Raw genomic sequence first — 14,546 nt, forward strand, 5'->3', positions numbered from 1 at the left:
ACAAGAACCAAAAAATCGATGAGCACTAAAAAGAAAATGCATGAGACATCTTCGTTTTACCTTTTATATACACTATGATAGTTTTCAGATGATAGAAATTGAAGAAAGTTTATAGCATTTTATAATGGATGTAAAATGATGCAATACATAGGATTTTAGTGATTAATATAAGTTGCATATCTAATTTCATAATATTAATTTAAATATAAGATGTTCAGCGTTAATGCATTTTTTTCTCAAGTTGCATGTGTATTTGATTATTAGTTACTACTTTCAAAAATTTTAATGATGATAAGATCATTAATATATTTGTTGATTTTTTTTTGGTATACATAATCAGGGCTATTCTTAAATGAAGAAATGTTTTGACACGAGGGATATTGAAAAGAGTTTATAACATTTTTATGATGAATGTAAATGATGCATGATATTTAGGTTTGGGTCAATATTTCATTATGTTAATTAATAAGAAATCATGTAGAGTACTTCATAAGGTAGTATATCTCATACATAAGAAAATAATCACAACAAGTATACTAATTTGTTTTGTTGTTTTTTTCTTGAACAACCGATACACTTTTAAAAGCTTTCCGGTGGAGGAGCATGGCGGCGATGCTGGGTTGGGGGAGCATAATGGCAATGTTAGGTAGGAGGAGGAAGGTAGCGATGGATTCTTGGAGCGCCATGGCATTGAGGAGAAGGAGCGTGACGGCTTTGGTGGCGGCAGTTGCAGTGGTGGCGGTGCTTGAGCGATTCTATATTCCACAACATCTCATCAACTTCATTGGTTTCGTTTATATTACTAGAAACCAATGCATCTTCTTTTAAATCACGAGCTAGAGATGGTGTCAGCACTAGAACTAAAAATCCAATGAGTATCAAGAGAGAGAATGTACGAGACATTTTGTTCAATGAATGATATTTTTATGAGAAAAACTGAAGAAAGTTTATGCTATTTTATAGTGGATGCGAAGAGTATAATGCTTAAGTTTGTGGGTCAATAATATTAAATTTTTTACCAATAATGCAATTGTTTGAGTGGTCTATTTATTTATTATTTTCAAAATTGCGAATGATAATTAGGTAACTGTACGTAATTAGATTTTGTGTTTTCCATTTATAATTAAGTAATTGCCTGGACTTTTATATTCTATGAATATTGCACCGTTTATTTGACTTGGTACTTCTTACTATATTTAGTTAACTTTGAAAATTTTCATATGAAAAAGCTTCACAACTATTGAATTATTTTCGAGTTTTTAAATTTCGGATATCTGATTTCCCAAAATGATGTGCATCTTGCAAGTTGCATAAGCAAGTATAAAGTCAAATTTCAGAACGGTTGAAATATGCCGCAACAGTAATTAGTGTTTTTTTTATTAAACAACTTCTTTGAATCGACAAATCTAAATATTAATTAAATATTTATACTAATACAAAAGTGGGTGTGAAGAAGAACGACTCACATAATAACTAATTGATTAATTTTATTATAAAAGTTATTTATTAAATGTAGGAGAAAACCAAAGTACGTACATTCCGCAAATGATAAAATTTTGTCATCAAATTCCACACAGATAACAAAATCTTGACCTCAAATTCCATAGTAAAGTAATAAGAAATTTTCAAATTTAATAAATTGATCGGTTAATTTTGAGTTAAAGTATTACTCCTCTCTGAATGCTATAAATATGTGTCACATTGCTTATAATTTTCAAATGAGTCTCGTTAGATGTTTATTGACTATAGTTCTCGCATAAATAAATTCATAATTTTTAAATTTTACTAATTAAAATAAAAAAACTTAATCAATATTATAATTTAACATACCATTAGTACTAAAATACTTCTATTTTTTTTAATTAATTAGGGTTCATGAGCCAACTTTAATGTTGATTTGATTTCAACAATTTAATAATGTGGTTATGTGGTACATAATTTTACTTACTTAGATATACCTAATAGATTCATTTTCATATAGCTTAAAATGCATATATGTATTACAAATAACTCAAATTATCTACCGTAATTATAACTATATCAAATCTAAACAAATTAAGAGAGTTTTAAACAGATTTTTATGTCTCATTGGAAATGATACGCATATTTTCACCGTTAAATAATTAAGAAGTTGTGCACTATAATATTTATATTAATATTCATGTGGTAAACTTGAACTCTCGTATATAAGAAAATTTCACAATAATGGATGTATTAATTTATTTTCTTCAATAATGAGTACTACATTTTTAAAACATTTCCGGTGGAGGAGCTTGATTGCGGTGGTGGGGAGGAGGAGCATGGCGGCGGTGGTTATCTGGTGCGCCATGGCTACGTGGAGGAGGAGCACGACGGCCACGACGACGGCGATGGTGCCTGAGCGATTCAATATTCAACGTCTCGTTATCCTCGAAACTTTCATTATTCTCATTTAAATTCAAATCTGACAATAGTGCATTATCCTCTAAATCACGAGCAAGAGATGGGGTAATAATAAGAACTAAAAAACCAATGAGCACCAAAACAGAAAAAGCACGAGACATCTTCTTTCTTTTTTTATCTTTTTGTGGTACTATACAATCGTTTTGGGATGAGAGAAATTGAAGAAGGTTTATAACATTTTATAATGGATATAAAAGGATGTAATATTTAAGTTTGTTTGACAATAATATTGGTTGCATATCTGATTTCATGAAATTGATTTGAATACATGATATTTATCATTGATCCATTTTCTCAAGTTGCATGTGTCTTTGATTATAATTTTCAAATTGTTGAATGATAAAATTTACTTTGCCATTATAGATAGGAATAGGATAGCTGGATAGGACAATGCTTATTGAATTTTTTATTAGTATAGGGCTATTGTTAAATAAAGAAAATAATCTTTATTGATACCGAAACATGCATGTGTAAAAATTAAAACATCGTTGAGTAGCTGTATTAAACGACGTTGTTAAGTAGTCAAACATTTTGTCTGCATGGTATTTTATGCTTGTCATATCATGTATAATTTCCCCAAATTTGAGATTATAGGATAGTTGAAAAAAATATCAAAATTATAATGAATAATTTTTATAAATTGATTAACCTAAAATTGACCAAACTTGATAGTGTTTTGAGTAATTTGTCATAGCAATATGTTGATTTTTGTTTCTAGTTTATATAGACTAGTACTACAAACCACCATATATTCCTGCATATAAAATATGCATATAAAATATAGGAGTACTCTATTTGTCCGTTAAATATCTCGTCCTAATTTAACATAACTTCTATTTTAGCAAATATAGAGGACCGATTTTAGACTTTCTATAACAAAATATTATCATCAAATTCCAAAGTTAATTAACAATAAATTTTTCATCAAGGTTAATCCACTTAATCAGTCGGGCCACTATTTTTATTTCAGACTAGTCGGGTGTGAAATTTTAGAGTTAACCTTTTTTTTTATCAAATGTATTAAACGGTCTATAACATTCCAACTAAAGTCATGTTTGATTGTTAGGATTCCTGTCTAGAAAAGTAATTTGAATCCTCAAATTTTAAATTTTCCTTGTTTCTTTGTTTTTAAATTAAGCTGGGAAAGTAATCAGTTGAAAACAAGGAAAATAGTTCTACAACTTTCCAGGATTCTAAATCACTACTTTTCTTAAGTATTCTTTTTCCAAGTTTTAGGATTCTTGCATATTTAGTTATTTAATGGGGTATAGTATAATTTCATATATTATTATTATTAGATTATTACAATTAGTATTAATTAATTAATTAAAATATTTTAAAAAATAATTTAAATATTTAAATTTTTACTTACTTAATTTCAATATAGTTAATACATAACTATAATCAAAACTATAATAGTAATAACTATGTTATTATATTATATTATTTATAATTGTTATTATCCTGATAATAATTATAATTTATTAAACAATTATAATATGCTTAATTAAATTATGAAGCATATACTCCCTCCGTCCCCTATTAAGAGTCACATTTTTCCATTTCGGTCCGTCCCCAATTAAGAGTCACACTTCATTTTTACCATAAATGGTAAGTAGGTCCCACATTCCACTAATTCACTTCACACACATTTTATAAAAAAACTAATATAAAAAGGTGGGTCCCACATTCCACTAACTTTTTCAACCAACTTTTCTTTACATTTCTTAAAACCCGTGCCCGGTCAAACTGTGACTCCTAATCAGGGACGGAGGGAGTAATAAATAATAATAATTTATTATTATATTAAAAATTAATAATTAATCAACAAACAATTAGTGAAATTTTAAATTTTAAATTTATTCAATTATAATTATCAGAATAATCATATTATATTATTTAATAATTATAATATCAATAAATAACTAGAATTACAATTATAGTATTATTATTATGATGGATGATTCATATTTAAATTATTCTTAATAATCATAAATTTAAAATTATTATCATTATTGTTTTAATTAATAGTAATTTATTAAAAAACATCTTAATATATAATAATAATAATTATTATATTTTAATTAAAAGTAATTATTTTATTTCCAGTTTAGTGTTTAAATCAAATATAAAATTTAAAATCTTGATTTTTTTCAAACACGAGAAAGTAAAGTTGTTGGTAATCATATTCCTATGATTCATTTTCCCATGAATCATTTTCCTTGCCAAGTTTATTTTCTCGTCAACCAAACATGGCTAAAAAAAATAGAAAGTCCAGTCCAGCAATTAATTTTACTCCCACACAACATAAATGAGAAAACTCACCAGATTCTTTGTGATGTAGAATGAACGATATAATACTCTGCTCAGAAGCAAAGAACTCAGTGGTGATAATCTGGGGAGTGGCTGTTACATTTTTTAGGAATTATTAGGGCAAAATGAGGATAGTTTAGTAATTAACTTAAATTAATGAGGATAATTTTGTCAATTATAATTTTAATCCTTACTTGTGACTTATTGTACCAAATACTACATTAAAATAACTCACAATTATCTTAATCTACCAAACACCTAATATATATAAATTAACTAATCGAAACTATGATTACTATCATAATGATATAATGTCTAGTCGAAACATGAGATAGCTACCAAATGAGCCATAAAAGTACTCCCTATCTTGCTAGATCATCTCCATCTAGCAATTTATACCAAACTGAACCTATTTTTCGATATATATCACATCAAATAGAAATTTTTACTCTATTCATTCAAATTATTTATATTCAAAAAAATATTTCATTTTCACTTTTTTTTTTACATTTTCAATCATACTTATATAATATATAAATTACACCTAACGCCATAATACTTTATCAATAATTTACTATAAATTAAATAATTCAATAAGATTTTCTTACAAGAATTAAAACATATACATTCAAAGTTAATCATAATGACAGCATACAAAATCGAATATTAATATGATGTGATTATTAATATTGATACTCGATCCTATATTATTACATATAAAAAGTGTACACAATTTGAGAAATTGAAATAGATTGAACATACCACAATAATATTAAAACTGAATTAAAATATATTCGCAAATCTTTACTTAATTAATTTAATTCAAGTAAGTGTCCATCGCTTATTTAACTAATTTAATGAGGATCAATTATAACCAATAAGTAATTTATGAAGCCGATTTTAATCGATCCACGCCCATGTACAAGCCCATCTTATGCTTAAAATTTAAATTGAGTATAACTTTTTCACTAATATTCATTTTCAATTTTACATGTGGCATTAGTCTAAATAATTAGATTTCGAAATTGTATAACCCAGTGTTATTATTTAAATCTCAACTGTATGATCACAATTCACAACTGTTTGCATACAAATATTCAATATTGAAGTGAATGAAACACACACATTGACGATGAACATCAAATCATGGCTAATGCTAAGGCCTTCCAATCCTCTGCTTCTTCTTCTGCTTCTCATCTTCATTTCTTTGGTGTTTTCGGCGCCATGGATTCTAACTCTGGTCTCTTCTCCAACCAAATACAGTAACAATTAGAATTAGATTACTATAATTAACAATTCATGATCCCATTTTGGATATTTTTCCTTTTAATTACTCTAACAAATTCCAATCATCGCAGGGTGAATATGATTTTCTGATTGCCGTTGAGAAGCCATTACCAACTCCGGACTGCGCGGCATGGAATCACACCAGAATTTGCCCCAAATTTCAACCAGCAGCATTTTCGGAGGCGAATCCTCATCAGGGAAGCGGATCCCAGTGCCCTGACTACTTCCGATGGATTCACGAGGACTTGCGCCACTGGAGAAGCACGGGGATCACCGAGGAGATGGTGGCGCACGGCGCATTTCCGGATTACGATTTTAGGCGGGAAAATGTACGTGGAGAATTTCGAGGAGGCGTTTCAGTCGCGCGCTGTGGGGATTCGCGCAGCTGATGAGGAGGTATGGTGGGAAATTGCCCGATCTGGAACTGATGTTTGACTGCGATGATCGGCCGGTGGTGGAAGCGGAGAAGTACGAGGCGGCAGGGGCGATTCCGCCGCCGCTTTTCAAGTACTGCGCGGATAATCGCACCGTCGATATCGTCTTCCCCGATTGGTCTTTCTGGTAATGTGCTTCTTCACTCTCTCTCATTTTCATTTTTTCTTCCATGCTGATATGATGATCAAATTTTATAAATTTTACTTTTGAGTGATTAATGAGTCCTAATTGATTCTAATTTGGCCATATGATTATGAACACAAGTTGTAAATAATCTTATTACATATGAATAGGGAGTATACATTTCTTTTAAATATTGACAATCTTGAATACTCCATCTATCTCTAGATTATAGTCATCTTTTCATGCAAAGAAAGAAAGAAAAAATTATAGTAGTAATTTTTAATGCAAAGAAAGAAGAAAAGATTATAGTCATCCTTCCTTTATTTACACAGATTAACAAACTTTGAAAAACTCAAATGGAACCGATTCCTTATGATGTAGTTACACTCACAAAAAATGAAAGTTATAGATTGCTAATTTTTGTTTGGATCACTAAATAGAATAATAATGTAAATTTACACTCATTTAATTGAAGAAAAGAGAAATGGTAAGGGGTATTGGTCCTTAATTACAAACTTTGCCCAAAATTTAGTACTCTGTAAACTTTAAAACTGGTCGTGGCTAAGTTGATAATTTGTGAAAACTTTAAAGTTTTTGGGAAATCTCAAACTTCGGCCAATGTTTGTAAGAAATATCAAATTTTGGCAAGAGTTATGATTTTATGGACTAATACCCCAAATGATAAAGGTTAGGCACCTTTTGGTGTATCTCTACCAAGTTTATGTTTTAGTTCTATCTTAAACAGTTTTTAGAGGTGGTTGACCATATATACACAATTGGGGTTTATGTTAATTTAAACATTTTTTGGTTTTCATGAGTAGGATTTATAATTTAAATAGTTTAAGATTATAGTTATTGATTGATTATGATAAAATAAAAATTTGAGTGATGTTATGGGGATGCAGGACAGAGGTAAATATAAAGCCATGGGGTGTGTTTGTGAAGGAAATGAAAGAAGAGATGGAGAAATCGAAATGGGAGGATAGAGTTCCCTACGCCTACTGGAAAGGCAACCCCAAGGTTTCTAAACAAAGACACCAACTCATGAAATGCAACCTCACTAATCAAACTGATTGGAATGCTCGCCTTTACTCCCTCGTAGCCACTCCTATCCTATCCTATCCTATCCTATCATAACTCTTCTATCTTGAAGTTATCTAACCAAACGGCCCCTAAATATAGACCAACTTTCTCTTGTTTTGATCATAGGATTGGGATGAAGAGGCACGAAAAGGATTCAAGCAGACCAATCTTGCAAACCAGTGCACCCACAGGTTGTGTTTTTTTACACAGGAGAAACAAAGTGTTGTGTTGTTTCTTATTCTAGATTCCTTTTTTGTGATTTAAGGTACAAGATTTATGCAGAAGGATGGGGATGGTCTGTTAGTGAGAAAGACATCCTAGCATGCAACTCTCCAACGTTGCTCATCAACTCGCGTTGGCACGACTTCTTCTCACGGGGGCTCATCCCTCAACGCCATTATTGGCCGATCAGGGACGCCCAAAAGTGCAGTTCCATCAAATTTGCAGTTGAATATGGCAACAATCATACTGCAAAGGTATGTATCATCATATCATCTTTTCAGTTACGTCACTCTTTTTTTACTGAATTCTGCTTTTTAGGCCAAGAAGATTGGTGAAGCCGGTAGCCACTTCGCCCATGAGGCTCTGAAAATGGAGAATATTTATGACTACATGTTCCATCTGCTAAATGAGTACGCGAAGCTCTTCAAGTACAAGCCTAAGATTCCTCCAAACGCGACTCAGCTTTGCTCGGAGTTGCTGGCCTGCCCTGCACAGGGGAAGTTGAGGGAGTTCATGGAGGAAACCATTGAGAAGTCGCCTAGTGATTCGCCTCCCTGCAAGATGCCTCCACCTTTCAAGCTTCGAGATCTTGGAGATTTTGCACGAGCGGATATGGAGGCCATCAACGAGGTGGAGGCATTGGAAGACGAGTACGGGAGGAAACAATACGAGAGAAAATGATTCAAGAGAAACTAATTTATACGTCATTCAAGAGAAGGTAAATGTCAAGATTATGAACTCAAAAACAAATGTCAAGATTTGAAAAAGGAAAAGAAATCATGTGATTAAGAAAGTTTTGAATAACTAATAAAAATAGAACTAGTGCTGTCTCAGCATTAAAGAAACTTGAATTAATAAGCTCTTTCCTTGAAGATGTCCATGCTCATCTCACTTGCATCAGTTGCTTGCAACTCAACCTGAATTCCATCCAACTCTCTCTTGAAACGATCTTTTGAACTCGCGTAAAGCATCTTGGTCCTCACCTTCGAAGTCTCGGGTGACCTGAGGCAATATCACAACAATTTCATGATTTCATCAAAAAAACAATAGTTGCAAAAATTTGGAGTTTCATGTGATCTCACCATGCAATGAAGAAAATCTTGCTCTTGCGGCAGTTCTCATCAGTTGTAAAGTCATAGTCGTAGACAGCATACCGACAATCATCAGCGGGCAAGCTATTGTTGAGGTCATCGTGAGTCTCGTCTTGACCCCCGGCCTTCTCCACCACCACTTGCTGGAGTCCATCATCGAGTTTGAACACGATGTACCTGTAGTTCCGCTTAGCCTTTAGCTCCAAAAACTTCAGTTTGCACGCGTCGTCCACAGCAACCCCGGATGCAGAATTTGCCTGTTGAGAATCCAAACCATGAACACGTTTTTCTCTTATAATCAGAAAAAAAAATGGGAGCACATCAATATTCTTGATCATGTCAGACGCCTTAATGAATATATGTAAAACAGATGGTATAGCAATTTTTGTTGATAAATTTCCCCCTAACTCTTTGATGGAAAATTGTGATTATGTTATTTTCACCCTTTTTCCCACTCTTTTCACATGAGATAAAAAGAAGGTGGTCAGCACTAATATGTGATAAATTATCTGATATTTTCCTATACTTCATTTTCTTACGATAAATGTGTGAAATCTCTAATTAGAGATCCTTACTTCCTTACAAAACAGAGATCTGCATTATTTTTTGCATCATTCATGAATCTTGATATTGTTTGAGGTCTAAATTCAAATATCACACACATAATTAGGCATTAAACAAAAGATATTACACAGACAAACACACACATATTGATATTACTAATGCCAACTTGTCCCATAAGCAGTGAAAAAATCAAGCAAATAGAATACATAAATTCACCTTATAATGCTGAGGAAATCAATCAAAATATCATGAAGAAAGTGGATATCAATGAGAGCCAAGCATTCTAGCAACATAACATAAAAAAAGGGAGGGAATGTAGTTGAATGATGACATATAAAAAGAATTATATGATGTAGGAATGGCAAAGATGACTTACCATTTTGCTCTTGAGTAAAAATTCGAGCAGCCTCGAGTAAATGTGATTAGAGATCAAAGGGAGAGAAGAAGAAAATAGGGTGGAGAGATATGGATCCTTGAATTTTGGTAGGGCATTGAAAGTTTCAAAGGATGAGAGAGATTTTAGGAAATTTGTTTATAATATATAAACTGTAACATAAAGCCAATATATAATTTTGAAGCAGTATATATACAAAAATCATTATCTTACAACAAATAAAAAAAACTATGTATACCTTAACTTACTACCCTTATATTCTTATATTATATAAAGAAAAATGTTATAAGTTCAAATGCAAATTATGCAATTGTTTAAGCTGAATAGATAGAAGATTATTGTTCGATAATCAAATAAGATATTGATTTGGTGAAATCAATTAAGCTACCTATTTGCTGTCAGAATAAACAAACACATAAATAAACAAGCTGAGTCTTTAGTTACTTAATCTTTAATTAACTTGTTATGTCGTGCCTGATGATGTTATCAATATAATAGTAAACTCTAATTATAGACATTTAAAAGATTGTAGCATGGCCCATAAGGAAGAAAAAAAAGTAAACGATTAATTAAAAAATAGAAGTAAACGATTTTTGAAATTAGCCTCATATTACTGCAGACTATCGAATTTATCACATAAGGTCACTTTCGGTTTGCTAGATAAAATAGTACTAAGATAATATTATCTAGGATTAAGTTCTAAGGTTATTTTAGTTGGAGGGAGTTGGCTTAAGACTAATTATTGCATGATTATCTATAAGATTGAGTTTTGAGATTGAATCTCTTGAAACAAATGCACTCCGTATATAATCCTGAGATACATTATTATTATTATTATTATTATTATTATTATTATTTATTGAAATAAAAGAATCATCCTTATGAAAGCAGTGAATATTATACATCTTCAAATCAAGTTACATCAAGTATTTTCAAAATCTATAATAAATATACTGAGCCCCTTAATAAATCAAAGAAAATGTACAAAAACAAAGAAAATGTCAATTACACATTGGCCTTGCAATTTACAGGAAATTACCGAGATTTGAAAATTTGAATAGATGTAGTAGAAAAATGGAATGTGATGGTGACAAATATTCTGTTAAATACAACTTGCAAGTTCACAAAGATTGAGTTGACCAATAACTCTGTCATTAAAAAGTAGAACTAGTCAGTTAGTTGCGTTTGTACAAATATTAATTTCTCTTAAAACCAGAAGGCATGTCTTGTTCTTGATCACCTCACCCCAACACGACTCAAAATGTTGTATTAATCTTCTCACAATTAGTATAAAACGACTTTCACACGACTTCTTCTTCTTCTTCTTCCTCCTCCTCCTTGATTTTTCTTCTTAATTAATGTTGTAATGTAAGCATTACTTTACTTGTACACATTTAAATACTTGAATCCCACGCCTCTGAATATCTCATGAACAGATGAACAACCTGAAGCTAGCAGTGGAGGTGGTCCGAGCCCACAACCTCCTCCCCAAAGACGGGCAGGGCTCGTCCAGCGCGGCCGTGGAGCTCGTCTTCGATGGCCAGAAGTTCCGCACCACCATCAAGGAGAGAGACCTCAACCCCTTTTGGAACGAGACCTTCTACTTCAACGTCGCCAACCCCCTCGACCTCCGCCACCTCACCCTCGAGGCTCACCTCTATAGCATCAATCGAGCCACCTCCAAGAAACACTCCCTCGGGAAGGTCCGGATCAACGGCACCTCCTTCGTCCCCCTCTCTGACTCTGTCGTCTTCAACTACCCCCTTGAGAAAAACAGCCTCTTCTCCTCCACCAGAGGCGAGCTCGCCTTGAAAGTCTACCTCACCGGCGATCCCACCCCTAGTCATCACTACGCCTCCTCCTCGTCCTTCTCTAGCCTGCATTCGATCCACGATGAACCATCACCCCGTTCTCACAGGCACGAGGAGAAGGCATCCCGGTCTAGGCGCAGTTTGTACACTCTTGCTGGCTCAGATCATAGTCAACACCACCAGCCGCAGCAACAACAACAACAGCATCAACCACCACAACAGCAGCAGCAGCAACAATCACAACAACAACGACCTTCTTCTTCTTATACAATGCCATCGTACCAAACAACGCAATACAACACTAGTGAGATGATGTTCGAGCCTCAGTCATCACAGTCTGCTCGAATGCATCTGAACACATCGTCTCAGCCTAATGATTTTTCACTCAGAGAAACGAATCCGGTTCTCGGAGGGGGGCGGATTAGGGCTACCAGCACGTATGATCTCGTGCAGCCTATGCAGTTTCTCTTTGTTCGTGTTGTGAAGGCACGGGACCTCCCGTCCAAGGACGCCACAGGGAGCCTCGACCCCTACGTGGTGGTGAAGCTGGGTAATTACAAGGGCGTTACTCGCCATTTCGACAAGACAAAGAATCCAGAATGGAACACAGTGTTCACGTTTTCAAAGGACAGAATGCAAGCCACTATTTTGGAAGTTGTGGTGATGGACAAGGATGTGATCAAGGACGATTTTGTGGGCGTGGTGAAGTTCGACCTTCACGATATCCCAAGACGGGCCCCTCCGGACAGCCCATTGGCGCCCGAGTGGCACCGACTCGAGGACAGCAAGGGCGAGAGGAAGCACGGGGAGCTCATGGTTGCAGTTTGGATAGGCACACAAGCTGATGAGGCCTTTGCTGATGCTTGGCATTCCGATGCAGCTAGCCTCGTCGACACCTCCGCCTCGACCGCACACATCCGGTCCAAAGTGTACCACGCGCCCCGGTTGTGGTATGTGCGCGTGAACGTGATTGAGGCCCAGGATCTCGTCACACATGACAGGAACCGGTACCCTGTCGTGCACGTGAAGGCCCAAATTGGGAACCAGATCCTGAGAACAAAGCCAGTCCAGTCACAGACCTCGAACGCGTCATGGAACGAGGACCTCATGTTTGTTGCCGCTGAGCCCTTCGACGATGATCAGCTGGTGATATCAGTTGATGATCGCGTCGGGCCTAACAAAGAGGAGTCTCTTGGCAAGGCTTTTGTGCCGTTGGCAACGATTGAGAAACGGGCCGACGACAGAGTGGTGCACACAAAGTGGTGGCACCTGCAGAAGCCGAGTGCCACCGAGGCTGTGGAGCTCAAGAGGGATCATTTTGCAAGCCGGATCCATCTCCGGATCTGCCTCGATGGAGGCTACCATGTTCTAGATGAATCCACGCAGTATAGCAGTGATCTCAGGCCAACAGCAAAGCAGCTTTGGAAACCGCCCGTAGGTGTGCTTGAGCTCGGAATCTTGAACGCCAACGCCCTCACACCTATGAAGAGTAGAAACGGTCGAGGGACTTCAGACACATTCTGTGTGGCCAAATATGGACAGAAATGGATTCGAACTAGAACTATCACCGATAGCTTAAACCCCAAGTTCAATGAGCAGTACACTTGGGACGTTTACGATCCGGCCACAGTTCTAACTGTGGGCGTTTTCGACAACGGACACTTTGGTGGTGCCAATAGCCACAGAGACCTCAAGATCGGGAAGGTTCGGATCCGGATCTCGACCTTGGAAACGAATCGTGTTTACACGCATTCGTATCCATTGGTCGTTCTTCACCCCTCGGGGGTGAAGAAGATGGGAGAGTTGCATTTGGCAATCCGATTCACATGCACGTCGATGCTCAACATGATGTCCTTATACTCGAGGCCTCTCCTGCCTAAAATGCACTACGTAAGACCGTTGTCGGTGGCGCAGCTTGACATGCTGCGCTACCAAGCGGTCAACATCCTGGCGGCACGTCTGAGCCGGGCTGAGCCACCTCTCCGAAAAGAGGTTGTAGAATACATGAGTGATGTAAACTCACATCTATGGAGCATGAGGCGAAGCAAGGCAAACTTCTACAGATTGATGGCGGTCTTCAACGGCATCTTCGCTGTCTCAAAGTGGCTCAACGAGGTCTGCCACTGGAAGAATCCGGTCACAACGGTGCTCGTGTACGCCCTCTTTGTCATGCTAGTGTTCTTCCCCGACCTGATCCTGCCAACGTTGTACCTATACATGTTCCTCATTGGACTCTGGAACTATAGGTTCAGGCCGAAGAATCCACCACACATGAACATGAGGTTGTCTTGTGCAGACACCGCGACGGCCGACGAGCTTGACGAGGAGTTTGACACGTTCCCAACGGCTAGAAGTGGTGATACTCTGCGGATGAGGTACGATCGTCTGCGGAGCGTTGCTGGCCAGATACAGAGAGTCGTGGGGGACGTGGCGTCGCAGGGGGAGCGGGTGCAGGCGGTTCTGAGCTGGCGGGATCCTCGCGCCACCATCATATTCATGGCCTTCTGCATTGCGTCAGCCGTGGTGTTCTACGCCGTGCCTCTTCAGCTGCTAATAATCACTGCCGGATCCTACGCCATGAGACCTCCTAAATTCCGACGCAAGCTGCCTCCAGCACCGCTCAACTTCTTCCGCCGCCTGCCTGCTAGGACTGATAGCATGTTGTGACCACCTATAAATACTGTTGTAAATTTCTGAATGTAACACTTGAAACTAAGTTCCATTTTCACAGCAAAAACTCCTGCATAGACACAGATAAATCCATTTCTAATCTCAAGAAAC

General features: G+C 36.0%; 2 protein-coding genes and 1 pseudogene across 2 annotated transcripts; 2 read left to right on the forward strand and 1 right to left on the reverse strand.

The window, feature by feature from the left end:
• The first annotated feature begins 603 nt into the window (after positions 1-603).
• Positions 604-8,586, forward strand: LOC125220922 (annotated as a pseudogene).
• LOC125223405 (actin-depolymerizing factor 7-like) lies at positions 8,584-10,044 on the reverse strand. The gene is made up of 3 exons (XM_048126541.1): positions 9,937-10,044; positions 8,988-9,253; positions 8,584-8,907 (listed from the first exon to the last, which is right to left on the reverse strand). The coding sequence occupies exons 1-3, from the start codon at positions 9,937-9,939 to the stop codon at positions 8,757-8,759; spliced, it is 420 nt and encodes a 139-aa protein (XP_047982498.1). The 5' UTR covers positions 9,940-10,044; the 3' UTR covers positions 8,584-8,756.
• Positions 10,045-11,140: 1,096 nt separating this feature from the next.
• On the forward strand, positions 11,141-14,481 carry LOC125221550 (FT-interacting protein 3-like). The gene has a single exon (XM_048123676.1). The coding sequence runs from the start codon at positions 11,391-11,393 to the stop codon at positions 14,430-14,432; it is 3,042 nt and encodes a 1,013-aa protein (XP_047979633.1). The 5' UTR covers positions 11,141-11,390; the 3' UTR covers positions 14,433-14,481.
• Positions 14,482-14,546: the final 65 nt, after the last annotated feature.

Source organism: Salvia hispanica, chromosome 4 (assembly GCF_023119035.1).
Source record: "Salvia hispanica cultivar TCC Black 2014 chromosome 4, UniMelb_Shisp_WGS_1.0, whole genome shotgun sequence".
Classification (NCBI taxonomy): Eukaryota; Viridiplantae; Streptophyta; class Magnoliopsida; order Lamiales; family Lamiaceae; genus Salvia; species Salvia hispanica.

Excerpts from the sequence above, each read along its gene's own strand:
- LOC125223405 (XM_048126541.1), bottom strand. Across the intron at positions 8,908-8,987 it reads AAGATTTTCTTCATTGCATG|GTCACCCGAGACTTCGAAGG; the intron begins GTGAGATCACAT and ends ATATTGCCTCAG.
- LOC125221550 (XM_048123676.1), top strand. The coding sequence starts at position 11,391 with ATGAACAACCTGAAGCTAGCAGTGGAGGTGGTCCGAGCCCACAACCTC.